The sequence below is a fragment of the Oculina patagonica genome, chromosome 12 (genome assembly GCF_052425735.1).
Source record: "Oculina patagonica isolate OP01 chromosome 12, crgOcupat, whole genome shotgun sequence".
In the NCBI taxonomy this organism is placed as follows: Eukaryota; Metazoa; Cnidaria; class Anthozoa; order Scleractinia; family Oculinidae; genus Oculina; species Oculina patagonica.
Genome location: NC_135769.1, coordinates 10,318,306 through 10,345,536, shown reverse-complemented (window position 1 = coordinate 10,345,536; position 27,231 = coordinate 10,318,306). Strand labels below are relative to the sequence as shown.

General features: G+C 38.9%; 4 protein-coding genes across 4 annotated transcripts in view; 2 read left to right on the top strand and 2 right to left on the bottom strand.

Annotated features, from left to right (window-relative positions):
* LOC144633250 (fibroblast growth factor receptor 4-like) overlaps window positions 1-27,231 on the top strand; it is a 103,088-nt gene that overhangs the window by 39,259 nt on the left and 36,598 nt on the right. Inside the window, exons 6-10 of the mRNA XM_078492085.1 lie at window positions 5,950-6,256; window positions 7,237-7,347; window positions 8,046-8,239; window positions 8,611-8,733; window positions 8,889-8,956. Of these exons, the coding sequence (XP_078348211.1) occupies window positions 5,950-6,256; window positions 7,237-7,347; window positions 8,046-8,239; window positions 8,611-8,733; window positions 8,889-8,956 (803 nt within the window). The remainder of the gene's footprint in view (window positions 1-5,949; window positions 6,257-7,236; window positions 7,348-8,045; window positions 8,240-8,610; window positions 8,734-8,888; window positions 8,957-27,231) is intronic.
* Window positions 495-5,529, top strand: LOC144632090 (muscle, skeletal receptor tyrosine protein kinase-like). The gene is made up of 5 exons (XM_078490691.1): window positions 495-666; window positions 2,499-2,828; window positions 3,145-3,420; window positions 4,165-4,491; window positions 5,327-5,529. Exons 1-5 carry the CDS (start codon window positions 549-551, stop codon window positions 5,527-5,529), a joined length of 1,254 nt encoding a protein of 417 aa, XP_078346817.1. The 5' UTR covers window positions 495-548.
* Window positions 11,087-27,231, bottom strand: part of LOC144633243 (fibroblast growth factor receptor 4-like) — a 75,617-nt gene continuing 59,472 nt past the window's right edge. Inside the window, exon 17 of the mRNA XM_078492073.1 lies at window positions 11,087-11,161. Within this exon, the coding sequence (XP_078348199.1) occupies window positions 11,154-11,161 (8 nt within the window). The 3' untranslated portion in view covers window positions 11,087-11,153. The remainder of the gene's footprint in view (window positions 11,162-27,231) is intronic.
* LOC144633242 (fibroblast growth factor receptor 4-like) overlaps window positions 11,092-27,231 on the bottom strand; it is a 33,678-nt gene continuing 17,538 nt past the window's right edge. Inside the window, exons 2-17 of the mRNA XM_078492072.1 lie at window positions 26,491-26,598; window positions 25,818-26,147; window positions 25,152-25,427; window positions 23,785-24,096; window positions 23,142-23,438; window positions 22,280-22,576; window positions 19,340-19,503; window positions 17,483-17,801; window positions 16,953-17,063; window positions 16,205-16,392; window positions 15,270-15,392; window positions 14,792-14,859; window positions 13,290-13,330; window positions 13,072-13,171; window positions 11,548-11,647; window positions 11,092-11,228 (exon numbers count right to left, since the gene is read on the bottom strand). Of these exons, the coding sequence (XP_078348198.1) occupies window positions 11,160-11,228; window positions 11,548-11,647; window positions 13,072-13,171; window positions 13,290-13,330; window positions 14,792-14,859; window positions 15,270-15,392; window positions 16,205-16,392; window positions 16,953-17,063; window positions 17,483-17,801; window positions 19,340-19,503; window positions 22,280-22,576; window positions 23,142-23,438; window positions 23,785-24,096; window positions 25,152-25,427; window positions 25,818-26,147; window positions 26,491-26,569 (2,874 nt within the window). The 5' untranslated portion in view covers window positions 26,570-26,598 and the 3' untranslated portion in view covers window positions 11,092-11,159. The remainder of the gene's footprint in view (window positions 11,229-11,547; window positions 11,648-13,071; window positions 13,172-13,289; window positions 13,331-14,791; window positions 14,860-15,269; window positions 15,393-16,204; window positions 16,393-16,952; window positions 17,064-17,482; window positions 17,802-19,339; window positions 19,504-22,279; window positions 22,577-23,141; window positions 23,439-23,784; window positions 24,097-25,151; window positions 25,428-25,817; window positions 26,148-26,490; window positions 26,599-27,231) is intronic.

Genomic DNA, 27,231 nt, shown 5'->3' with positions numbered 1-27,231 from the left:
TTAACTTTCACTTCTTAAACATTTCTGTTCAGGCATCCACATGCTATGTGGCCCACTTGGGAACACGTGCACGTCCAGCACCCAGACGGGAGCTAGACCACCCGCCTCCTCTGTTAAGCTTCTTTACGGTATGAGAGCTGCGACCGACCCGCAGCGATGGCGTCGTTGAAATGTTAGCTTCTTAACGTGATTTCTGGATTGCTTTAGACACTTTCGCTTTCTATGTAATCAAAAGGACGGTCGTGATGTAACACGATAAATAATGCAGATTGCTAGTCATTTCAAGTCTGGAAAAATAAGGTGTAATGATAATCATTAAATTTAGAAAATTGGGAGCAGTAGATTTAAAAAGACCTCAATATTTATTTCCTTTATTTCGTTTAATAGGGGATTTTGATGATTGATAGCTACAATAACCCACTTTGCAAACGTGATCACCCATTTCAGGTGTTCCACGATCAATTCTCAAGTGTTTACACATCTAAAAGCAGAACAGAAGGTGCTACCGAGCAGAGCGCACGGAATAGAAGTGTTGTTTGACTGAGAACATGTACAAGAAACCTTTTTACCAGTTTGCATTGATCTTTGGATTTCTTTTTAACACTGACAGGTTCGAGAAGTCGAATGCACAGTCTACTTGCGTTAACAGAAAAGATGTCTATAAGTGTAAGTAAATATAATGTCAAATTTATCGCTCAATATTTAAAAAAACAACCTGGGGAAAATACAATATGTCGTTGAATTATTTAGGTTTACGACATTAATCTTCGGCGCATTTCGCATCTTATTTTAGCCAGTTATATACACGGTACGGTCAATTTATAGTTTGGAGACGTTTTTTTGTATCAAAATAATTAGGGATGAAATTATCATTTCATTTCTGTTTCCGGATTGTTTCTTAACTCGAAACAGTATCTTTATGCAGAAATCGCTTACACAAGTTCTTTTCTTCTGGAGTTACCCACATGTACCTAAAATTTTGTATTTGCATTTTAAAGCTGTCAATGTTTTATTGGCGGATGCGTGGAATAATCTTCATTAATTTTATATTTTTCTTTTTAAGTTCGATTCGACAACGTCATGGAACTATTCTACACGCAAAATGGGCAGATTCTTTTTTTTATCAAATTAGAACGTATTTCTTTCCTTCTAGTTTATCAATGGGTTACTCCGCGTTATTTTTTTTTTTCTTTTAGAATGAAACCAGGTGATACAAACCAAAAATTAAATGACTAAAGGCTGGTTCTCATATGATCGCCCCGATCCGCTTTGTCGCCTCTGTCGCTTCAAAAAGTTTGCTTGCTCCAATCGCCTCAGACTTTGCGAACTGCAGAAGCGACAGAGACGACCGGGGCGATCATATGAGAACCGGCCTTAACTCAACTACATCCATTTTACTACTCGTTTTTCCTCATTTATAACTTAGATTTTCTCTTCGTGTTTTTTAAAGATCGTTTAGCAATAAAGATTGAGCAATACAGAACGAAATCTCTCGAAACGAAATGAAGAGAATCGAAAATGCATCAATTACAGGTTTTTGAAATAACCTTTTAGTAGAAAAGTTCTTATGTGCAAATACTATACAGTTTGAAGGTCTGTTTTATGGACATGGAAATTATGAAGCGCATTTTAATTTCCGCAACGGGGATAAGTATAATGAGTCGCCACATTGTTATCCATTATACCCATAGTCAATTGTTATCCACTATCTAAGCTCAGTTGCATTTAATGTGATCTTGAAGTTTATCACTTTGGCACCTTTTTTATTTAGGTTGGCATTTTGAGTAGACTTACGGACATAATCAAATTAAATCTTGATACCCATTTTCCCTAAGTGCTAAAAAGGTAACCTAAGTTGCTCATATAAACTATTTCAAATTTATAACGCGTCATGAAATATTAAATAACATTTAGCGCAAAAAGCAAAACTTTTAATCCTAAACACTCAAAAATAGCCACATTACGAACTTTCAAGGATATGGTAATTTAAAAAAAAAAAAACGCAAAAATGCGCTAGCTTTTCCAAAAACCCATTTATATAAGCCGCTCATTAAGTATATGTATTCTTACCTATTTCTTAATAGATTGCAAATGTTTGATCGACAATAGTAAACTGCTGTTGAAGGAAGTGGGTAGCCGTTATTAGTTTTTTGCTGTTTTTCCAAGTCAAAATGGCAGAACTTGAAAAAGTCAGCCTAAGTTTTTCAAGTTAAGATCTAAAGTTCCTGATGACCTCACAATTACATCACTTGTTTATAGCTTCAGTACACTGACATACTAATTTTAAGCGAAACTTTACCACTATTTATAAGCATTCATACGTATTAGGCTCTTGATTTTTTGAAGTGAAGCTCATGTCAAAGTCCCTTTAAGAAAATACACGCGTTTGACGCGATTTAAGTTTGAAAATGAAAAAAAAAAAAAGAATGAAAGATGAAAATGTGATTAGGGATTACTGCTTTTAGACAATAATAAGATCGTGTAGTTTTGCATTTCAGTTTCCAAAGCTCCCTCAATTGCCTTCCACATATCCAAATTCCCGGATGTTGATGCCATGCCTATTGGTTACAACCTCACAATTGAATGCACTGGAAACAGTTCAAGGGAAGGTGACTCACAGCAATTCTCAGAACAACCTTTTCAAATAGAGCTGTTTTTTAGAGGTCGAAAGGTTAAACAATGCGGGGGTAGCTATTCTGACAGGGAGGATACCAAAACATGCAAACTTCGTATCAAGGAAGCCTCAAGAAACAATTCTGGCGAGTATGGTTGTATAGTCACAAATTTTATGAGATGTATTATAGCAGTACTGACTTTGAATTTAAGAGGTGAGCAGCTATATTAATGTAATAATATTAAGCTATTAAAAATAAGAAATAAAATAGTAACACAAAGAAGCAGATAGCGAGGATCATTGCTGTATACTGCAGCTTCCTTCCACTACCGTAACCGTCGACTGGAATCAAGTCAACTGAAGGAATATACTCTACATTCACTGAATTAATTAAAATTGTCATTGATGATATTGTACGTTTTGTGCAGTCGTTTCTTTTGGGAAGGTCCTCTATTTAAGGACATCCCATAGTTTGGGTGTTTCTTGTCACTTACTTCCTCAAGTTTAATTTCTGGTATCTTCCCGTGTAGAATCTTCGAAACCAAGATTTGTAATTCATCCAATCTCTCAAGACAATATTGTTACAGGCGAGGAGACGAATTTCAGCTGCGAAGCATTAGGAATTCCCAGGCCAGTTATAACATGGTTTAAAGATGGTCGAAAGATACCTAAAGACATAATAAAACATCTGAACACATTTTCACTGTTAACAATTGAGTCTGTGGAACCGCAAGATCAGGGAAAGTATTGGTGCGAGGCAAATAGTGACGAAGGATGGAATCGATCAACTATGGCCAACTTAACAGGTAAATAATTTATTGCCTTTTAGATGAAAATAGCTCTTTTTTCGTTTTACATTTGTATTCAATTTCAACTATCAATAACCTTTTTGTTTATATAATTATTTATTTATCTAAATAGAAAGGTTTATTTGAATTAAATTGTAAATAATTTTTAACTGTATGTAGCTTAGATATATTTTAATATATAAATAGTGTCCCAAATTAGTTTTTTTTTTACCTAAATACAATTGGAACATAAATAAAGTCTTTCATTTAATTTTATTTCATTTCATTTCACTTCTACGTCAATAAGAGTAAAAGTATTGCCAAACGAACGGGAATTAATTAATAAGAAATCGGAAATATTAATTGTCAAAGCTGAAACGTTCAACTTGACAACTTGCTCAAGCAAATTAATTTCAATTAAATTTGCACGCAATCTGTTGATAAACAGTTGGCCATAGTGCAAATATTTTTCTTTCTCTAACAAAATTGGTGTTGTTTCAGCTTACACACGAAAAATAAGAACGGGACCTCTGAAAACTGAAACGTAACTTGCTGGGGCAAATTTGAGTTGAACTGAAAGAGCCAACTGCTTCAGCAGTGTTCCAGCAAACTAATCCACAACATCCGCAATGTTGTGCGGAAAGAACATCCGCTTAGCTATAGTAGAGTAAAAGTTGGTTCTCTGTCAGCCCACTAAAAACCTCAATAGGGTGAGAAAAAATATAATAAATTCAACTATTATTTTAAATTTCTTGACATCAGTTATCTGGAAACCGGTATTTTCAATTGATCCTGAGGACGTCGTCGTGGAACAAGGGAATGATGCCATTTTCAAATGTGCAGCAACTGGTTCTCCGCGCCCTGAGATTTCTTGGTTGAAGAATAACTTACTCCTCCCAAGTCCCACCCTTATTCGCAACGGAAGTATTTCATACTTAGTTGTCCATTCGGTTACAAAAGAAGAAAACCATGGAATGTACAAGTGTGCTGCAATGAACCTAGTAGGAAGGACATATTCAAAGGCAGGAAGGCTGATAGTTGCATCAAAGGCAACAGAAATATCTACCGTAAACACGTCTCAACTCGTTGGTAAGAAATGTTTTAGATAACGATTTGCAACAAGTCAATTAACAGGGAAACATCGTAGCGTCCAGTCCACATATAGTAGTATCCATCACGCCATTTCCATCTTTAATCGAGTGAGCGTATTATGGTAGAATTTCACGTTATGATTAACCGATTACAATACTAGATACACAGCTAAATGTTACAAAAGTTGGAAATTCAAAAATGTTTTTTTCGTGTTTTGACGCTCTTGTCTCGAATAATATGACACGTACCTTTCGAGAGGAACCAACATTTTTTCACGAAAAAACGGTAACGTTCCTAACGTTTTGCAAAATTATTATTATTATTATTTTTACATACTTTCAACTCAGGACGACTCTTTTGAGGTTAATTTCCTGACTTCAAGCCTTAGTGTCTGTCTTAGTTTGTTTCTTTTGTTCATTTAGTTTGTCGGTTTGATTTTTTTGCTCTACTTGATAGAAACGAAATTACCGTGGCTTTAGTTTATTGTTTTAGGCCATCCACGAGGGGACGCAAAAGTCCTCAACTGCATATACCGTTTATTGTTATTGCTTGTTTAAAACACTTTTATTTTCTCTAATCACAATTTTGTTCTTTAATGCCCGCCTGAAAAAGCGGTGCTATTTGCGGGAAGTGAAAAATGCATATGTAATTTAATGCTTAGCAGAAATGAAATGTTGCTGTTGTTGTTATTCTTGTTGTAACGGACCTGCAATTCACGGTTATGCATACAGAGGTAATGTCCCTGTCTTTGTATGCTTAGGTCTTAGGTATGTATAATTTCTCTACGGAGTTGGATATATGTCTCACATATTGTCTGTTTGCAATTTCTTAGTAACCGAAAAAAGCAAAAGTCCATCTCGATCTCTGACAATCGTTTGGGTCTCGGTGGGTTCAGTGGTCTTAGTTATAATTCTGGTGGTGCTTGTTTTCATTCTACGGCGGTTCTGGTGTAAGATGGGGAATGGCAAGCCTGATGCGGAGGTAAGCCAAGCAGTCTGCAAGCCTAAAAGCATTGACATGTTCATGTTATTTTAATTGATTCTTTTACTGAACATTTTTTAGTAAAAGTAGCATAGTATTGTCTGAGCTCTGTTCGCTGGGTAGTAAAGACTACCAACATAGGCAACTATGGAGTTGGGGATAAGTTGACCACGCTTATGGCAGAAAAGTAAAGGTGTGAGACCACCCTGCAAAAATTGAACAAGAAGGACATTTCTTAATCTCGCTGGTGGATTAGGGAAGGAAGAGGGAAAATTTTATACAAGATATATCCTCCCCGATCTCCCAGCAACATGCAAAACACTTCATCTACAACAATAAATGAAACAAGAAGGGAAACTATACATATCTAAGGGGAAAACAGAGCACGTTCGAATTAAAATAAATAAGGTTAGTTTTTGAGAAGTTTTGATGCACAGTGAATCAAAGTATATACCTGCGGTATTTCTCTCACAGATAGCTGAGGGCCAAGATGAGTTTCCGTTGCTAGACATAACGCGGGACACATTAGCCCACCTGAGAGACGAGCAAACTAGTTTAGGATTTCGAGAAGCTAACCAATCTACCAGAGATGTAAACGAAGTCGCTGACGATGAAACGTATTTGAAAGAAATGGGAATTGATAGGAACTGGGAAATTCCTCGAGAAAAACTGGAGATAACAGGAGAGAAACTTGGCAGAGGAGAGTTTGCCATGGTGAACAAGGGTTTCTATCTGAGGCGAGACGGCAACAAATTACCAGTTGCTGTCAAGACTCTGAAAGGTGTGTGCTCCGTCAATTTTATTGAGCGTGTCATTAAAATGTAAAAAAGGAAGTCTGCACCGGGCCAAAGTGTCCCGTTCTCCTATAGCATATCTGTAGCACAGGTGACCCAAACGCTGTCTTAGTTATTCCTAATCAAAAAATAAAAATGTTCTTATTTACCTGCGTTCCTGTGTCTTTTTTCACCGCTTTGGGGGCGATTTGAATCAGAGCGAAGGCGGTTTTCGTTGCGAGTCTCAAACGGTAATCGGTCTGTCGCAATGTCAATACGACACGCTTTAATTTTCAATTATTATTAACTCAAGTTACTAACACCATTATGACCGTTAAATTGAAACACGAAACCCCCCCCGCGAAGAGAGTTAATAGTTAATGGTGTTAGTAACTTGAGTTAATAATAATTGAAACTTGAAGCCCGTCGTTTTGACATTGCGACAGACCGATTACCGTTTGAGACTCGCAATGAAAACCGCCTTCGCTCTGATTCAAATCGTCCCCCAGACCGGTGGAAAAAGACACAGGAACGCGGGTAAATAAGAACATGTTTATTTTTAGATTAACTAATACAGCATTTGGGTCCCCTGTGTCTGTAGCGCTAGCATTAAGCGTCTACGGCCAGCAGCACATCCCCCACCCTCCCGAGATGTGCTGCTAGTCCATCGCAGGGCTACCCCCATAACCCATCATTAAATTCGCCGTTACCCATTCAGGGGTGGTGAGAAGGAACGATGAGAGTGTCTTGCTCAAGAAAACAACACAGTGAGAGCTCGCACCCGGACTGCTTGATGTAGACTCCAGCGCGCATGTCATTAAGACAACACGTCACCCATAATAATTCTGCCTAAATGTTAATTTACGTGGCCGCGTGTCTCTGCCAAAGGTCCATTACGGCTGCGAGGTCGACTAGTTTAAGCACTTAACTGGCAGTAAGACACCGTATGTAGTTTTATAGGGAAGCCTTTTAATTTAATTTTGTGCAGATAACAATAACCAGACGGATCGACTGGCGCTGATCAGTGAAATAGAGACCCTTATCAAGGTTGGTCGACATCCCAATATCTTGAGTTTGGTTGGAGCATGCACGTTTGAAGGTACGGCCTAAGCTGACCAATAACATAATTCGAGTTATGTTCCAGAGCTAGACGCATAAAGTACATGTAGTCTGATCGGACACGTAAATATCATTTATGGTTAATAGCTAATCTAATTATTTTTTTTTATTTGGTTCTTCAAACATCCTACAGTTTAGGTATTCTGTTTTGTTTTCGATTGCTTAACAATAATGTTTTGCCAAAGTTTGGGTATTCTCTTTCGTAAGAAATTCGACTTCAAGATTTCGGGATTACAAAGGGCAATTTCTTTGCCAAGAGAACCTAGAATCTATCCTTAATAGCATCACGGAAACCAGAGGGGTTGATGGAGAGTTTTGAGTGGTAGAATTGAGTGCCATGGAGCTCTACGTATTTTAGAGATATAGATTACATGAGTTCTTACGTGAGTTAAAAAGAGAGGTTTTACTGTAATCTCCACCAATAGTATACGGACATTCAGCGTTGCCCGTTTGGTGTCCGTGTTACAGAGGTTCGATTTCCCTTGCTTTTAGATTTGAATTGCTTTAATCGGCTAATTACAGTCCAGAGAAGTAAATTGACTACACATTTTTGTCTAGGTGAAGTGTAAGTTGGTGGTGATAAAAATCAGTTCTTGCATTGTCTTAAATAATCTATCATGTCCATTGAATGCTTTTAAGTTTACTTTCTTTATGCAAATCGACGTTCCTTACCATTAGAGCCTTTGTGCGTTGTTGTTGAGTTTGTACCTGGTGGAAGTCTCGATAAGTTACTGAGCAAGAGCCAGGTCCATAAATGTATGAGAGAAGAGCATCCACCATATGCTAACATATGGTCCAGACTGACGGAAAGGGAACTGTTACAAATTGCCTCAGATATCACCAATGGAATGAAACACTTGGAAAGCAAACTGGCAAGTGATACTCAAATCTACTGATTAAGAGGTTCTTCTCTAGATTTCAAGGCCCTACACTGTGTGAAAGTACAAACAAGATGTGTTTAAAGCAGTATCCAAACTGATAAAAACGTTGGCTGTAGCTAACATAATATCAACAAAGCAATGCAAACATATAAGGGCGGGCTGGCATGCATTGCGCATTCGCGTTTCCAACGAATGGACTCAAGAAGAGCTGAAAAGGGCTGTTTTAACTTCATAACACCGTCTACCATTTTAGATAGTTCAATTGAGCTTTTTAACTTGTACAAAACGAGAATGTTATTTCTAAGTCGAATTGTGATTTTAAATTGTTTTATTGGCACACAATTATCACTTATATTTTACAGTGTGTTCATCGAGACTTGGCTGCTCGAAATATCCTTGTGGGAAAAGGGCTTATTGCAAAAGTGGCAGACTTTGGTATGGCACGAAATATCTCAAAAGATGGCGAATACATTAAAACTACAGAGGTATTTTAAATCTAAAACTCGAATGGAAATAGTCATAACAAGGCCAAATAACAAATGTCAAATAACATAATTCTTTTGAAAGTTGTCGCTCTCGTCTTAACCTTAATATGTTTCAGCAACTTCGCCAACTTATTTACTACTATTTTGTCAAAAAGGGGAAAATTCCATGGCTCTGGATGCCAGCTGAAGCCCTGCGAGGACGATTCACTACAATGTCTGACGTGTGAGTGTTGTTAAACAGTTCTTGATGCACTGAAGTTATTATAGTTCCAGCATTTACATTTCTTTCTTGGGATTGATGCTAAAATTTTATTCAAAATTTGTTCCAGTTTAACTGTACAGAACCGATGTATTACGCGCTAGTAATTTTATTCTCGATAACTCAAAAAATAAATAGCGAAACCTACCATTCACATATGCAAATCTATCAAAATTCAATTTACTTTACCCTCGATGTTCTAAAAAAAGATCACGAAAATGTATATGTTTGTGAACGGTAGATGCAAAATGTGAAATATCTGATTCACCGAGTGAAACGAAGTTTGATTTTGTTTATCTGACGTTTCAAAGTCTCTTGATTGGGATTTACATCTTCTCGAATTCAGCTGCCACTTGAGTAATTATCCGTTATTTTTCTTTTCTTTTTTCTTTTCTACACAGTGATAAAATGCCCTTCCTTCATTTAAATGTAATTTAACCACTGAGGAAGAGGCCGCAGCCTCTAATCGTAGGGATCTGCATGGCATTTCTCTTTTTCATGCGAATTTCTGGCGTATGTTTTAAACCCGTTCGTTCATTGTGGGTTCCTTTTATAGTAAAAAAAAAAAAAAAAAAAAAAAATTATTTTGTATTGGGCTAATATATAATTATTACAAATAAATATTTTTATTTGTAATCCCATTACAAAATAACCAACTTTACGTTACAATTCGAATTACGATAGCATTAGTTACATACTAGTGTATAAATAAGAATGGTTAATCAAACCCAATAAAAAGGGGAAAACACTACGTGTCAACAAATTTAAAGCCCTGTCCACACACAAAAAAATTAGAAACAAAAATCATTTTTTTCTTAACAAAAAATCTAAGGCCCTGTTTTCAAAAAGCCCAGTTTTTTACCGAAAACACATAGGGTCCATACTATCTTTTTTAGCGTTTTCTCGTCGACACTGAAAAAGTTTCGTTTACTTATAAAACACGTGGCTCAGAAACGCTACATCATTCCTCTGCACGTGTGTCACATAGGTTTTTTTCAAGGTTTTCCAAACAACCTCCGTTTTTGCCGGCTATCCATACGAACACAGTAGCGCTCCGTTTTCAAGACGAAGGGCGTCACCGTTTTCAAAAGCCTCCGTTTTGCAGTCCATACTGGCACTCGTGTGCTGTCGAAACGATCCGTTTTGAAATCTTTACATACTGGAGAGCGTTTCCAAATGTTTGCGATTACGATGAAACGATTAGCGTTTTCAAACCTCCCTATTGGAAGGTGTTTCCAAATGAATGCGCTTTTGATGAAACGAGTAGCTTACATCTTTAACATGTGTGGACAAGGCCCCAGAGAACAAATTTCAGGAATAAATATTTTATAGACGATACCCCACTGTGATTGCTTCTGCAGTAAAAAGTCTCAACTGAATTTTCACAGTTAACTGCGAGTAAGCAATGAAAAACTATTTAACCGTATTATTTGTCAGTACAACTGCGTTGTGCTATACATTATAGATAACTGCAGGACTACAACTTTTCTGTCGAAGTGGCAATCTAGCTAAGGGATTAGGGGTATAACGTAAACAGTTTTATAACCAAATCCTAATATAACTAATACTTTGTTGTTCTACAGCAGATGCGTTTTATTAGGAGACCATGTTTTATATAATAACTGAGAAAAAGGCACATGTACTTCAATAAAGTGAACAGCGCAAGATGCCTTAAAGGGGCTAGGTCACGGTATTTTAGGTAATTATATTTATTTTCGTTAATTAAGAGCTCTAATCTTCAAATTGGGAGACCAAAAGTCTTTTATTGGCAAACGCACGGCAAAATAACAAACAAGAATCATTTTCGAGCATTGTATATGACACTTTCATACAAATTGAGATAAACTTAAAAAAATTAATAGTCGGTCCGACATTTTTCAAGTTTACCCGAATGCAATCCGTTTTAATCTTTTCGAATTTAGCCCATGGATTCCCCTTTATTGGCCTTTCCGTGTTTCTTTTGAGTTCTACAGTTTTAAGCCGTTATTGTGATATTTTAAGTTAATTCTATGTCCAGTTAGTCAGTGCCGAAATTGCCTAAAATTGCGTGACATAGCACCTCTAATTATTATAACTCTTTCATTAAAATAATAAAACTGATTATTAGTGTCATTAGAATCTTCCGAAATTCCGTTGGCTGATGAAGTGACCGGTGAAGCAGTTACAATTAAATTTTAGTTTCCTCGTAATCCTCTATCTCCGGGTCCTCGAAGAATGTGACATCGATGTAAGTTCTCTATTAAAGATCAAACCAGATGGAAAAACGCAACATTAGCATAAATGAATATCACTTCTTGGAATTCTTAAACAGGTTGTCAACTAAAGAAAACACACGATTAAAAACTGAAGGTTCAATTTGTTCAAAGAATGAGCACCGCAAAAAATACAGTTTAGTTATACATGGCACACCTCTCTTCAGTAGCAAAATCATAATTTATTTCGATAGGGTCATTTTCACGATTTCTGATTTCTACCCCATCGTTGGTAACCGAATGACGAATGACAATTCGTCTAGAACTTAGCTGGCAGTTAATGAAATGTTGCGTGCGCCTTACCCCTTTCTCTTGTAGTATATCCTTAAGCATTTCATGAAGGTCTCCAAAGGTTGGACGATCATCAGGAGACTTCTCCCAGCATCGCAACATGATGTTATAACTACAAAGATACATCAGTTAGATTAAGGAGGCTCACAATAGTTTTACGGTCGCTTGAGGCCTGGGTCCAAACCTCGCGAATCACGCGCGGCACTCGCGGGATTTTTCAGCCATGAAAAAGAAAAACAAACATGGCGGCGCGTAAATTTTTTGTCGAAGTCTATTTTTGTCCAGTTTTCTGAGAAAATCGCGTTTTCTTGACATTTTTAGCCGCGAAGAGTCTTTATTGTTACTATTAGCTGAAGAAAAAAATGTTTGCCGATCAGCATACATGGTGCCGAGGAGAAAATTTTATATATGCGCTGCGATCGATCGTGTAGACCCCGGAGTGGACTTCCAACCAAACCTACGAAATTCCCGAAACTAAAGCATGCAATACACGTTTACTTCTATATCTTTCCTTAAGCGGCTTTGTCTGTGGCTTTAGTTTACTTCATTTATTGACAGCACTTCGATTTACAGGCCAACTTAATGACTGATAAATATGAAAGCGAGCAAGTGACTTTTCTAAGCAAATCGAGGGCATTGACCAGCGGACAACGTTTACGCATGCGAAAGACGGGATCTTGTAAAGGCCAGATTTTAAAACGCGCGTGGATTTTCTTGAAACGCGAAGTAATTTAACTGAAAAAAAAAAAACAAGTCCGGTGACCCCACTTTTTTATTTCAAAATTAGATAGTGTGGCCTGAAAGAAAACTACAGGTGAAATTTAAAAAAATTCTCTGGACCGGATTTTTAGCCAGTCAAAAATTACGGTTTTGAGTAATTACATAAAATCTGCTCCAGAGAATTTTTTTTAACTCTTTATAATTGCTCCCCTTTTTATGTAGAATTGGATAAGATTCAGAAAAATAGGGGTCACCGAGTTAATTTTTGCGTTATTACCGTTAGAAGCTCCATGATGGCTCCTATTTACACCCATATCCTGTTGCTAAAGTAACAGGTGCTGACGCCATATGATTATATTTCGGTTCACTGACGATCGAGCTAGTAGCTATTCCCAAGAAATTGTAAAAATAAATGTTATTTTGTTTTATTGAATCCCTTAAATGTAAAAGTGCTGGAAAACCTTAAAACTATTGTGAGCCCCCTTAAGCCAAGACTAAAAGCGGAACTCTTTTGTTATTTACTTTGCTCTTTATTTTAATCTGAATTTACTGACCATTCACGGAAAAAATGGATTTTAGCCCACGATCCAATGGAATAACCATTATCTGGTTAGCGGCTACAAACTATGCCGCTAAAAATGATGACCATATTAAAATGCATGGTTCTCCTATTTCTATGGCTATGGCGCAACGCTCTGCGGCCCTTCGATTCGTTGGAACTCCGAATTGAATTTCATTGAATGTCAGTTGAACATCATCGTTTAAAGGCCATAAATCGGGGCTTAAATTGTTTCAAGTTCAATTTGCTGTACTTACAGCTCATCAGAACAATGTGGTGGTTTCTGCAATCTCACACCGTCCTGCAGCATGTCATGAAGCTCGACAACGCCCTTTACATTCTTATACGGCAGCTCACCTGTTGATCAGAGGCAAAAATGAATCCATGGATTAGGCATTTGACATAATCAACCCCATTTTCTTTTGTCGTTCGGTCAAAGTTATTAAAACAGTATATGAAATGAGTATGAACTTACCAAGAGTAACTATCTCCCAAAGAACAACTCCAAATGACCACCTGCCAGGACGTGAAAAAAGAACAAATTTGCAAAATAAATAAGAAAAAGTAACCTTGAAACATACATAACATAACCTGTCTTATAAAAGTTTTAGAGTTTGTAACCTGGGTATAAAGTATACTGTGCTTTTTCCAAATTTTGGTATTTTATATGATGTCCAGGGAACATTTTGGGTACTTAGCCCCCGACGCAGCCTAACCTGTCGCTGGAATTTTGATTCCTTAAACTCTTGTCACGAACACTGTACTTGCAAAAAAAACAAGATATAAGCGTAGACTTGACTTTTTTTGTATCCCCGATACCCAATCACTCTCAGGAGTGAAGAAGACAAGAGATGGTATTTAACGAATCAAACACTTAAGCGAATATGTTTATACAACGGAATAAGGCTCACGCTTGTAACGTTTGGTTATATATATACCCAAAAAAAGCAAAAAATTCGCAAAAAATTGTGTTACATCCGATTCTCCCCATCTTTGGAGAACAATGAGGTTATAGATTTAGCCAATCACCTATCGATTTTGGGCTAAGACACTTAAATGTGCCATACATGACGAATTTTTCATTTTCCACGTTCCGACCGTAAATATGGCGTCCGTGTCGAAGAGAGCGCGAGTCGAGTATGTCGATCCAGAAGACGTTCTAGACATGATTTTGGATAGCGATGAAGATCCCGGTGGTATTTCTAGTGGCTAGGAAAGCGATTTGGATCGCCAGCTCGAAAATAAGAGCGACGAATCAAGGTAAGCGATCAATAAACTTTCGAACACGAGGCTTCCCCAAAGTGACGCAGTTGACCACATGTTCTTGAAATTCGAGGATATGCTCTTGAGTATGCCTTTTTTACGTCTGAATTCTTGCCTATGTAATGAAAGATATCTATGAATTCATATATGGGAGTACACAGCTCAATACTTTTGGAGGAAAGCTTCTTTTTGAGCGATATTTTGGTCCAACAAAAGGGGACGCGAAATTCGAGCCGATGCCAAAGTGATGTTGTGTTTCCATGGAGAGATGCAATGCGATGGTTGTATATAAAAAATCATATCTAATTCTAGATTTTGTCTTTTTCAGCCAGATTTTTAGGACACTCTCCTGATATGATGAGGAACATTTTTCTTTTTAACAGTTCTGTACAATAACCTATCATCCTGGAAGAATTTCATTTTTTCCACAAATGTGATGAATAATTATACACATTTATGCTAATTAGGATTGTTTTACTGAAATATTATGGGATGTCATGATAAGATTTTTTTTATTAGAAGACCATTTTATCCCCTTTCAATTGAGATATAGTAGTCTACATTGCTGTAAATACCTGTTGAGATATTAAATAAAATGTCCATTGTGGTCAATTTTGTGTTTTTTGTGACTGACAGAAAAGAGTTAACCCTCTATTCCAAGGACTCATCTAAGCTGACACAAGATATAAATTAAATACAGAAAATAAAACTTACACGTCTCCTTTGGCCGTATTAGTTCCTCTTAAAGCCTCCATTGACATCCAGAGCCATGGAATTCGTCCCTAATTTGAAAATGGAGATACCTTATCGAAAGATACGATGGTTGGATGAATAAGGTTATTGCGTTGATCTCTGAATCAGGAGGTCGCCATCCGAAAGCTGGCTGGATTCATTGTGTTGCATTTCCTTAAGAAGAAACTCTTACAATGCCTCTCTTCACCCAGGTATATACTGGGTACCAGCGATCTAACACAATTGTTTTCTTACAGTTCGCATAATTTCTGGCACCACAGAACCAAAAGAACTCGTAAGATATCTGATTAGCTTGAAGCAAAGACCAACGACGGTCTACTGAAATGACAACTAAATAAGTTGTTTATGTTTTTTTGGGAGATTCCACAAATTGATGCCACTATTATCCAGCCATCGCCAATAACTAATCAGGAGTAGCGACAATAAGGGTAAAACGTACCTCGGTTGTCTTGATGTATTGACCATCTGTAGATATGTCACGTGCCATTCCGAAATCAGCCACCTTCGCTACCAGTCCATTTCCCACCAGAACATTTCTACAAGCCAAGTCTCGATGAATACACTTTGCGCACAGAAAAAAAAAATAATTAAGGTTATTACCGAATTTTTAAACGATATGACCATGCAGCGGAAATTAAAATCTCTGTTTTTATTACATTATCTGTTTCAATGCTGTTTTTGTTGTTCCTGCTGTTGCAGTTGTGGATGTTGTTGTTTGTTTCCTTGTTTGTTTGCTTGCTTGTTAATTTATACCTAGCAGGGAGGCGCGGTGGCCTAATGGTTAGCGCGCCGGACTCCGGAGCGAGCGTTCCGGGTTCGAACCCTGGCCGGGGTCACTGTGTTGTGTTCTTGGGCAAGACACTTTACTCTCATAGTGCCTTTCTCCACCCAGGTGTATAAATGGGTACCGGCGAAATAATGCTGGGGGTTCCCTGCGATGGACTAGCATCCCATCCAGGGGGGAGTAGAAATACTCCTAGCTGCTTAATGCTAAGGAAACCGGGATAAGCTCCGGCAGTATGCGCCACTTTGGTTCGAAGCTGACCTTTATATATATATATATATTTTTATATAGAATTGTATTGAAGTACTTCTAGACATATGATTGTTGTTGTTTATTACAATAGAGCAGTAATCACTTCAGTGTTGAGAAAGTTTGCTTTCAGTTGAAAACTGCTCCATAGGAAATGGTTTGGTATGGCGCAAACTCCATAAAAAGACGGCATGTAAGAGTTCATATGAAAATCTAACGCCAGCATTTCTGATCAAATTTTGACCAATCCATCCCTTTTGGAATATCATGCACGAAAGGTTATTTTTAGGATTATCGTATAGTTTTTTTTTTTTTAATGGTTATCCAATGTTTTAACGTACCTGTTTACTTTCCAAGTGTCGCATGCCACTTGCAATGTCTGAAGCGATCCTTAACAGTTCCCTCTCGGTCAGTCTCGACCATATGTTGGCGTATGTTGCATCGTCCTTTTGGGCCTGAACGCGACTTATTCGGAGCAACTTATCAAGACTTCCATCAGAAACAAACTCAATAATGACGCACAGGGGCTCTAAAACATCAAGTTACGTTACTGAATTTAAACACTTGTCATCTTAGAGTAGTAATTCTTTACAGCTTATGACATATTACAACGTTTTGCTCAGGCATTACTGAACATTGTATTCTTATCATTAGAAATATTCCATTGCATATTTTATTAAACACGTATTGCACCCAGCCTTCATGGAAAATAGATCAGAAGATTACAAACAACCTGTGGATAAACACCTCGCCAGCTATTTCATATCTCTTATCAAACGCGTGTTTGTAGATTAATTAAAAAATATCCATCTGATCATGACGTCATTTATGTATGTTCAAAATTTATAGTAACCGGTTTCAGTTGTTTGGTTTATGGGGTAAGCGCGTTAACCTGAAAGTATCGAACGTTGTTTTCTTTTACTCCACGTTCTTTGTGCTGCGCGCCAACTAATCGAACGCCTGTAACAAGCTACTGCAAAATCCGACGGAACTGGAAAGCAAATCAAAGCTGAAATCAATAGTCTGCATGTGGTGAGCTACATGCAGTGATATGAATATATTAAAGATCACTAATACTTCTTGCAGTACCCTCAAATGTACATGCACCGACCAAACTCACGATGTTCGGATGGCGATCGACGTGGATAAGTGTCTCCAACTCTTTGATTAGTGCCAGTCGTTGCTGTTGGTCCATGTTGTCTGTTGAAATTTAAAAACAGAAGGCATGTAAATGTCTTTCTGACATGAAAAAAAAAAATTTACATACGTCTAGGCGTTAATTCATTTTTTGTGCTAACTTCAAATATCATTTTTGAAAAGGATAGTTGCGAAAGAAAATTAAAGACAAATGCAATTTTTGTTGTCACTTGCATGGTATCGACAAAACTGAAGAACATTTTTGTCCCCAACGGGAATCGATCGGATGCTTTAACCTAAAGGGGCAAGCGTGGCGAGCAAGGCCATTTTATACAGGTTTATATGTGAAACAGAAACGTTCATTTATTTTCTTCGACGTACATAGAGGCGGATGCTGCGGTATTTTGTTTGTTTTAAATGGCTTGAAGGGGAGACTTTCATTTTATTAAGAAGTAAGTTAAGTTAAAGGACACATTACAAACCTTTGAGCCTTTTCACCGCCACTGGAAGTTTATTTCCATCTGTTCTTAAGTATATCCCTTTATTAACAGTTCCAAACTCTCCTCCGCCAAGTTTCTCATCTGTTATTACCAGCCTTTCTCGAGCAATTTCCCAATTTCTGTCAACTGCCATGCCTTGTAAGTACTTCTCGTTATCGATGACCTCATCTTCGTACATAACACATTGCAAGTCATCTTCAGCATTAACAATAAGAGTGGATTGGCTGTTTCTCAACTGCTTAATTGTTTCCTTGCCATTCTCAATTTGCAGCTGGGTAAAATCTTGTTGGACTTGAAACAGCTGGTTTAAAAAAAAATGTGAGAGATTATTCTCTTGATAGTAACAGTGAAACTGACAGGAGCTCACAAATGAAGACAATGGTTGTCAAATTTCTCTTTAAAGATGGGGAATTGTTAAGGTCGGGACACACTATGCGACAAGTCGCTGCTACAGGTCGCTGCGACGAGTCGCTTCGTGTGTACTGCTTAAAATCAAGTCGCTACTACAAGGTGTTTGTTCGGTGCACAAACAGCGAATTTGGAAGGGTGGGAACGTGAACTAGTTTTCCAATTCAATACGGCGAAAATACATGACGCTCTCTCATTGGTTAATTTAATTCGCAGCGATATGTCGCAGACGTGTACACACGCTGCGACAACGCTGCTATCGCTCATTTTGTCGCTGCGATATGTCGCACGAATTCAAACCGGTTTGAATTCGTGCGACATATCACAGCGACAAAATTTTGTCGCAGCGACTGGTTTGTCGCAGCAACATGTCGCCGCGACGTGTTGCAGCGACGTGTCGCCTAGTGTGTCCCGACCTTTAGAGGGGTGTTCGTTTTGTTGTTAAAAATTGTTTCAAACTAGATTTGAAATATCCAGAAACCAATATTTTTTTCTCCAACTTTTTTGTTTATTAGAATACCACGAAGATATACAGCACCGTTGCTTTCTTTCCGCCTAAAAAATTTACTTTCGTCAAGAAATACAAAGAAGAGGGAATTTGTTATGTTAATATTTATAAATCTAGCAGTGACCCAGGCTCATAAATTGAATTTATCATATGACACGTACGGTCCCGCGCCCAATTTCCTTGAAAACCATATGAAAAAAGTGCCGTATAGGGCCGTAAGCCTCGCTCTAGCAGGGCCAGAAAAAGCCGTACGGCCCTACTAGAAAAGCGTACGACCCCCTTGTTTCTAATAACCTTTTTTAGACCTGGAATTTTTTTGGTCTTTCACGACGAGACGGAGAGGGGAAGGGGAGGTCAGCCCCCGTCTGCAAGGGATGAGACTGTGTGTCTTACCACAAAGATGAATTCTCGTCTCACGAGCTTAAGGATGTTCGCGCGTTTGTTTATGTACACCCTTACTGCGCACGTAATTCAAGTCGCAACGTCACGCCACGTCATGTATGAGGGCGCGCGCTGAGAAAACTTCCGAAACACATATAGTGTAGGCATCCGCTGCGTTAACTGCGCTTGTAGTTTCCTCTCTTAAATGATCGATGACCCCCACTTTTTTGGGGGTATATTCCCTTTTCGCACGAGATCAAATCAGTCACATTTTGCAGTATTGAATGTTGGCAAATGCAGTTCTTAAAGACACGATTTACCTTAAGGGACCTCGAAAGCGAAATATTTTTGTTCAATAGACATAAATAAGCTAGGATAAAGAAAGTTGGCCTGCATCAATTCATATCGAGTGACGAAGTCAAATTTATCCAAATACGCGCCTGCTTTAAGGTATCGTATCTCGGAAACGAATTCGGTGATCCCAATTTTTTTTTCACGCGAACGTCCTTAAATTCCCATGCAACCAAATTATAAAATCTTACCTCCTTGTTGATGTGGTATTGAGTTCTCAATCTTCTCTTCTGTTTGATACCAACCAGGACAAAAATAACAATAAGAAGTACCACTCCAATGCCTATAGAAACCCAGACAGCTTTAGACACTTGCTTGGTAGTGCCAGTCCCATTTGCTGTAGATTGGACGTTTCCTGACAAATAAACAAATTCTAGTCACATAAAAAGAGTTTTGCTGCGTAGCACTCAACAGTTACAATAAATGTTCAATAAGTGTTCTTGGAGTGCATAGATAGTTGTTTTAAAAACAGACGTTTCGTGGAAACCCCTTCATCAGTGTAAATATGATGTCTTAAACGGAGCGCTTAAGCTTACGTTAAATGTCTTGCGTGCGCGTAGTTTAAAAATAAACAGAGCGCGAGATTGCGCGCGCGCTTAGCGCACATTGACAAAAATTTAAATGAACATCAGAATATTTGAATATTTCTGTACAAATGTGAATTTAGAATTTTAAGTCAATGTTCATGCCTTTAGGTGCTAGGGTCTTGTAAGTGAAAATCATCCTCATCTCCTCCCTTCGTCTTTGGTCCGCCGGTCCAGCAACTTACTTAATAACAGATACTGACATGTCGTGGATGGAATTGTGGCTCCCTTGGCTAAAATGTTCGGCCACGGGAAATCGATCCACCGTTCTGGTACTGTTGGTTGTTGTGGTAACCTTCAACTGAGCGGAGGTGCTCTCCGAACCTGTCTGCAAGCCTACGAACAGTCTCTCCGATGTACATTGCTTAACAACGGCAGCATGTGATGGCGTAAATGACTCCGGTCGTAGTGCAGGTGTGGTCTCCTTTCGGGTGCACAACTCCGTTCGCCTGGTTGATGTTTTCTGTTTGTCCGGTGAATGCACATGTCCGACATCTAGGTCGCTGACAGGGAAAGGTCCCGGCTTGCTCCTGTTGAGGGTTTGAGGAGAAGGTGCTACGAACCAGGATGTCTTGAAGGTTAGTATCCCGCCGGTAAACGCACATGGGCGTGGTCGTGAAGATGTTCTTTGTTCGAGGGTCGTCGGTCAGGATACTAAAGTTCTTCAATAAAATTCTCAAAGAGAATTTTAAAACGAAGAGACAACGCTTGGCGGAGTTGGTCCTCAAGCTCAACTCGTTTGAATTTAACAGCAGCTTCTACCAACAAGTCGGCGGGGTGGGCATGGGTACTAAAATAGGGCCAAACTACGCTTGTCTCTTCGTTGGCTTTGTTGAGAGCAAGATGTTTCAGGATTATCCAGGCAACAAACCTTAACTGTACAAACGATACATTGATGATGTCATCGGCGCCACGTCTGGATCACGTGAACATCTTCAAGACTTTTTTAACTTCTGTTCCTCATACCATCCTGCGCTCAAGTATACCTTCGAAATCAGTGAAACATCGATTCCTTTCCTTGACCTTCGCCTATCCATCACTGATGACAAAATAACAACATCAATCCACTATAAGTCTACCGACACCCACAAATACCTCCACTACGGGTCGTCCCATGCGCCTGGCTGTAAAAACGCAATTCCTTACAGCCAATTTCTTCGCCTACGTCGCATCTGTTCCGACCAGCTGGACTACAACACCAAGTCCAATGAGATCGCATCATTCTTCAAGGCGAGAGGCTACCCTAATGAAGTAGTTGCAGCCGGGCAAAGAAAGACAGCAGACATCAACCGACAGAGCGCACTACAGCATTCAAGAAACCAAACATCTGAGGAGAAATCAAAAAAGACCCGTATGATACTAACCTACCATCCAAAGAACCAGGAAGTCATGAGAATTTTATTTAAGAACTTAAGTATTTTGACCGACGACCCTCGAACAAAGAACATCTTCACGACCACGCCCATGTGCGTTTACCGGCGGGATACTAACCTTCAAGACATCCTGGTTCGTAGCACCTTCTCCTCAAACCCTCAACAGGAGCAAGCCGGGACCTTTCCCTGTCAGCGACCTAGATGTCGGACATGTGCATTCACCGGACAAACAGAAAACATCAACCAGGCGAACGGAGTTGTGCACCCGAAAGGACACCATCACATGCTGCCGTTGTTAAGCAATGTACATCGGAGAGACTGTTCGTAGGCTTGCAGACAGGTTCGGAGAGCACCTCCGCTCAGTTGAAGGTTACCACAACAACCAACAGTACCAGAACGGTGGATCGATTCCCCGTGGCCGAACATTTTAGCCAAGGGAGCCACAATTCCATCCACGACATGTCAATATCTGTTATTAAGTAAGTTGCTGGACTGGCGGCCCAAAGACGAAGGGAGGAGATGAGGATGATTTTCACTTACAAGACCCTAGCCCCTAAAGGCATGAACATTGACTTAAAATTCTAAATTCACATTTGTACAAAAATATTCAAATTAAATATTCTGATGTTCATTTAAATTTTTGTCAATGTGCGCTAAGCGCGCGCGCAATCTCGCGCTCTGCTTATTTTTAAACTACACGCACGCAAGACATTTAACGTAAGCTTAAGCGTTTCTTTTAAGACATCATATTTACACTGATGAAGGGGTTTCCCCGAAAGGTCTGTTTTTAAAACAACTATCTATGAGATCCAAGGACACTTATTAAACATTTATTGAAACAAAATCTAGTTATTGTTCCTACATCTATTTAACTGTAGAAACAATCGTTTCTACGGACTCGTCAATATTTTAGGTACCATGTAATGCTGTGGGAACAAGAAAAGCACTCGAGCAATTTAACCGGCAGCTGTTTGCAGTTCTGTGTTCAGCTTTAACGCATACATTTAACATCGCATGGTCATTTATTTACCTTGTCATCAATGTCCGGCCGCTACATAGACGGATACTAGGCTAGCTATGTTACCATAAATGCACCACTACGAACATGCGCTATGTCTGGAAAAAAACAGCAGCTGCAATTGTATACATACAGAAGACCGGTCAACGCACTTACCCTTTAAAGAAAGCATTGCATCTCTTGATGAAATCCGGGCATTTTCAGTCGTTGCCATACAAGCGTAGTACCCAACATGTTTGTCAGTGACAGAGAGAATATGCAAATTCACCTCTGAACTTTTATTCAGATTCCTTTGAATCATCTCAGCACTTGTGTCTGTAAATGTCACCCCGTCCTTAAGCCACGTGATGTTAGGACGCGGAAAGCCCCGGGCAGCACACGTGAACTTCACATTGTCACCACGTGATGCCAAAATACTTTTAGGATGAAGGTAAAAAGCCGGTTCCAGTATATCTGAAGATCGGCAATACGCAGTTAAGAAATAAATTTTGAGTTGAAAAGGTTGGTGTGTGTACATCATGTCGATAATCGTCGCCCTAAATTCTGTAGTATTGATAAGTACAGTTTGAGTCTAAAGAATTCTCCTTTTTTGCCTAGATGAATTATCTTTTCAATATTTTGATATAAAAGAAAGAGACAGTTTGCACTCATTTACCTTGGTAATTAATTTACCTGCAGTGTTGTTGAGTAGCAGATTCTATCCAGTAAGATATTGTTTGAAACAATATAACATGCGTTTGTTGTTGTTGTTTTTTTTCTTATTTGTCACTGAGAAGGAATTTATCAGTGTGAGTTGTTACCTGGAAGTCTTGGAGTTCTTTTTTTAGATCGTTACTCTTGCACCCTTGGAAAGTGTGCTTCCTACTGAATTATTAGCCACACATTGGTATTTCTGAAACTGTTCCATTGTTTCGACCAGTAAAAACAAGTACCAACGCACCATTACGAACATGCGCTATGTCTGGAAAAAATTGCTGCTGCATTTGTATACATGTAGAAGATCAATAAACGCACTTACCCTTTAAGGAAAGCATTGCATCTCTTGATGAAATCTGGGCATTTACAGTCGTTGCCAAACAAGTGTAATATCCAGCATGTCTGTCACTGACAGACAGAATCTCCAAATTCACCTCTGAACTTTTATTCAGATTGCTTTGAATCATCTCAGCACTTGTGTCTGTAAATGTCACCCTGTCCTTAAGCCACGTGATGTTAGGACGCGGAAAGCCCCGGGCAGCACACGTGAGCTTCACATTGTCACCACGTGATGCCAAAATACTTTTAGGATGAAGGTAAAAAGCCGGTTCCAGTATATCTGAAGATCGGCAATACGCAGTTAAGAAATAAATTTTGAGTTGAAAAGGTTGGTGTGTGTACATCATGTCGATAATCGTCGCCTTAAATTCTGTAGTATTGATAAGTACAGTTTGAGTCTAAAGAATTCCTCTTTTTTGTCTAGATGAATTATCTTTTCAATATTTTGATATAAAAGAAAGAGACAGTTTGCACTCATTTACCTTGGTAATTAATTTACCTGCAGTGTTGTTGAGTAGCAGATTCTATCCAGTAAGATATTGTTTGAAACAATATAACATGCGTTTGTTGTTGTTGTTTTTTTCTTATTTGTCACTGAGAAGGAATTTATCAGTGTGAGTTGTTACCTGGAAGTCTTGGAGTTCTTTTTGAGATCGTTACTCTTGCTTCCTTGGAGAGTGTGCTTCCTATTGAATTATTAGCAACACATTGGTATGTCTGGAACTGTTCCATTGTCTCAGTAAAAACAAGTGCCAACGTCGAGATCCCTCCATCTTGAGTCACAGTGCCATTTGTAACCGTTGAGTTGTTTCTTAACCAGCTAATAACCGGACGAGGAACGCCATCCGCTTCGCAGGAAATGTTTACTGTGGCAACGCCAGCATTAAGGTTGGCAGACATGCTTTGGGGGTGGATTCTGAACACTGGCTTCCATAGTACTAAAAAGGCAATGGGGAAAAGTATTATCTTTGAAACAATCAAGTTTTTAATAGATAATAATAAAAAAATAAATGGTGTTTATAGTGGTCATGCACTTAGCTTCATATCTCAAATATTTTGAAACTAACATAACAAGGTTAAAAATCCCAACTGGCAGGAGGCAGACCAGTTGGCTATATACAAAGCGTGGTCTAGGATTGGAACTCGGGACAACCGAGAAACAAATCCAGCTAGTGGCCAGGGCAAGTCTTGAACCGGGGACCTCCGGATTACAACACCAGCGCCCCAAACCCCCACGATTGCCTTTGTTGAATGATGTTTCACTTGTCATCGGCATGAATGATTCCTATGCTTAACGACGTTTTGTATTATTCTAATGAACATCCTTAAGTTTTTTCGCCACACTTATGTTAATTAAATGAACGTCTTCTGGCCTAAATCATTTCCAATGTCGAGCTGCGCCGGACAACCTCAATTAGTGACATCAGCTTTGAGGTGAAGAAGAAAAGGTGTCCTTAAGATGGAGCCATCTAACATCCCCAGAGTCGCTATGCACTGGACACCAAAAGCAAAGAGCAAGAAGGAGACCAAAATATAATAGACCTGGCCATGGACAGCTAAAAAGGGTTGCGGACGAGTTGAGTCAGCTGGGGAGAGCTAAGGCAGAAGGCGAACGACGGGCAGCGGTGGCGGTCTCTGGTCATGTCTTTAAATTCCCAAGGGCTTGACAAGTATTGAACGAGTGTGTGAAAATGTTAATTTAGCAACTGAAGCGAGTGATTACTACTGGACCTAATGTCTTTTGTGTTTACTTTCCCTAGACCACTCCAAGTGTTAAAAATGTAACACCAGCGCGCACCAGATAATAAATGATTACCCTGTCAATCCACCTTAAACAAATTGGACGCTCGTGTAGTCATTCGAATCTGGCTGTCATGCTACCATTTATTTCTTAGTAAAAACAAAATCATTTAGTTTAACTAGCTGCCCATACAATGACAATCTCAGTATCAAAATACCGTTTAGGAGTAATAACATTATACTCAGTAAGTACCTGTCAACTTCACAGTTGTGGATCTGTTCCAGCCTTCAGTGCTGTTTGCCTCGCACCAATACTCCCCTTGGTCGTTCAGGTTGACGGACTCAAAATCCAACGTTGAATAGCCCTTCACTCCTGTCACAAAAGACATTGGCACGCGGCGACCATCCATAAACCACGCGATGGCTGGACGGGGAACGCCAGACGAACTACAGCTCAGACTGGCCTTATTTCCGGCTGAAATGTTTAACTGACTTGGAAGATCAATAATGAAACGTGGTGGTGAAGGTTCTGCGGTTGAAGGTCAAGTCAACATTTTATTATGAGAAAACGAGAAATATAGGCCGATTCTTGTTCCCGTCCAAATTAAATCCCTACAAATTCGTCCTGACCATCACTGCTTCTTCTAAATACGTTCTTTATGACTTAAGTTTTTAAGAGATAAGCATCGCTGTTAGGCCAACTCAAGAGTATCTCTATTCAACCCACTCACATCACGAAAAACTACAGCACAAATTGAATATCCTGTTACTAGCTTTGCAAAGAAATGATGACGAATTTCATAGTATTGTTAAAACCACCAAATATGCGTGAATGACTGTTGAGTATTAAATTTATGTTGTCTTACGCATGAAAAACACCTCTTTTAAAACAATAGCACGTAAACGAGTGAGGACTAACCTTTAAATGTCAAATCAAGAGTATCTTCTGTGCATCTCATTCGATTACTCGACACGCACTCATATCTGCCGGAATCGCTCTCTTTGGCATTCTGAATGAAAAACTTGCACACTTTCGAATCTTCTCTTTTACAACAACATTGTTCTAAATAGTCATCGTAGTTGCCGTTGTAATAGTATTGTATCCAATATGGCTGCGCATTGCTGTGGTCTCCCATATCTTCCTTTGAAAAGTTGCTGATACAAATAATTGTTATGTTATAGCCAGTTGGTAGGACGTCTTCATCCGGGAATTCCAAAGTGTTGAGTGACAGCGAGGGTGCTGTTGGATCTGTGACCAGTTGGAGATGCACATTCTTAGTTAGACATATTGTATTTATATCATCATCATCAGCAGCATCATCATCACTTTTGTTTTTTAACGATAAACCTAACCTAACCCTAAGTGCCACCCTCTCCCCTGATTTGTGCCAGGGATGTGAAGACGACATTAATTTTAAACGTTGTTCAAAACGGCCTTCGTATACTTTTTCAAGGTTAGCGAAATTGTAAGGCCTAATATTATTTTTGCGTTCATAGAATCAGGGCAGGGGACGAGGGACTTGAAGCTCATATGGCATTCCCCGAGTTGTGAAGAATACTTTTCGCTGGGTAATAATATAAGTTTTACTTACGTTTATGCAGAGATTCAACTTGGGCGCAGCCAATTGCTGGGTCAACGAACAGTAGAAATAAACCAATAACCAACAACATGGCGAGTCTTGCTTCTTTTTTTGTTTTTCCTAAATCACAGCATGAAAACATAACTTTACCATGGTGTAAAGCTCAAGTAAAGTTGGCGTAAATTTGTAATTTAATCAGCTTTACGCTAACTTTACTTGTTTTAAAGCTGACCTTTATGCAAGCTTTACACTCAAGTTTCGACCGAATGAACATACAAAAAGGTCAAACCAAGAGGGGGAAATTAAAACGGTGTAGCTGGTTTAAAACAAGCTTCTCCCAATTCCGCAATTCAAACCCTCGGACGTACATGCAAATTCAAACCCCCACCGTGGTACATGGAATTACCTTAAAGGCCTGGCTAAACTAGGAAACATTGTTGTGGAAACAAAAAAAAGTCTGTGCCTTAAGAGTGAGTCCGCACGAGAACCATGCAGGCGAGTCTACAGCGCATCTCACCGATTTCCCTCAAATTTGGCACACTTGTGTAACTTCACTAGTACATTAACCATGTGCAATATTTTGGTTCAATTGTTTATTGTTTTGGAGAAATGTCAATCAAACTGTCAGACAGTGGAAAGTACTTAAATTTGACCTAAAAATATTCACCATGTTTGATCCCCTGCTACATGCTAAATATAAAAAGAAATGATACGAAACTTTTACATAAGACAAATCAAGTCCCGAACAATAGA

Excerpts from the sequence above, each read along its gene's own strand:
- LOC144632090 (XM_078490691.1), top strand. The coding sequence starts at position 549 with ATGTACAAGAAACCTTTTTACCAGTTTGCATTGATCTTTGGATTTCTT. Across the intron at positions 667-2,498 it reads CAGAAAAGATGTCTATAAGT|TTTCCAAAGCTCCCTCAATT; the intron begins GTAAGTAAATAT and ends TTTGCATTTCAG. Across the intron at positions 3,421-4,164 it reads AACTATGGCCAACTTAACAG|TTATCTGGAAACCGGTATTT; the intron begins GTAAATAATTTA and ends TCTTGACATCAG.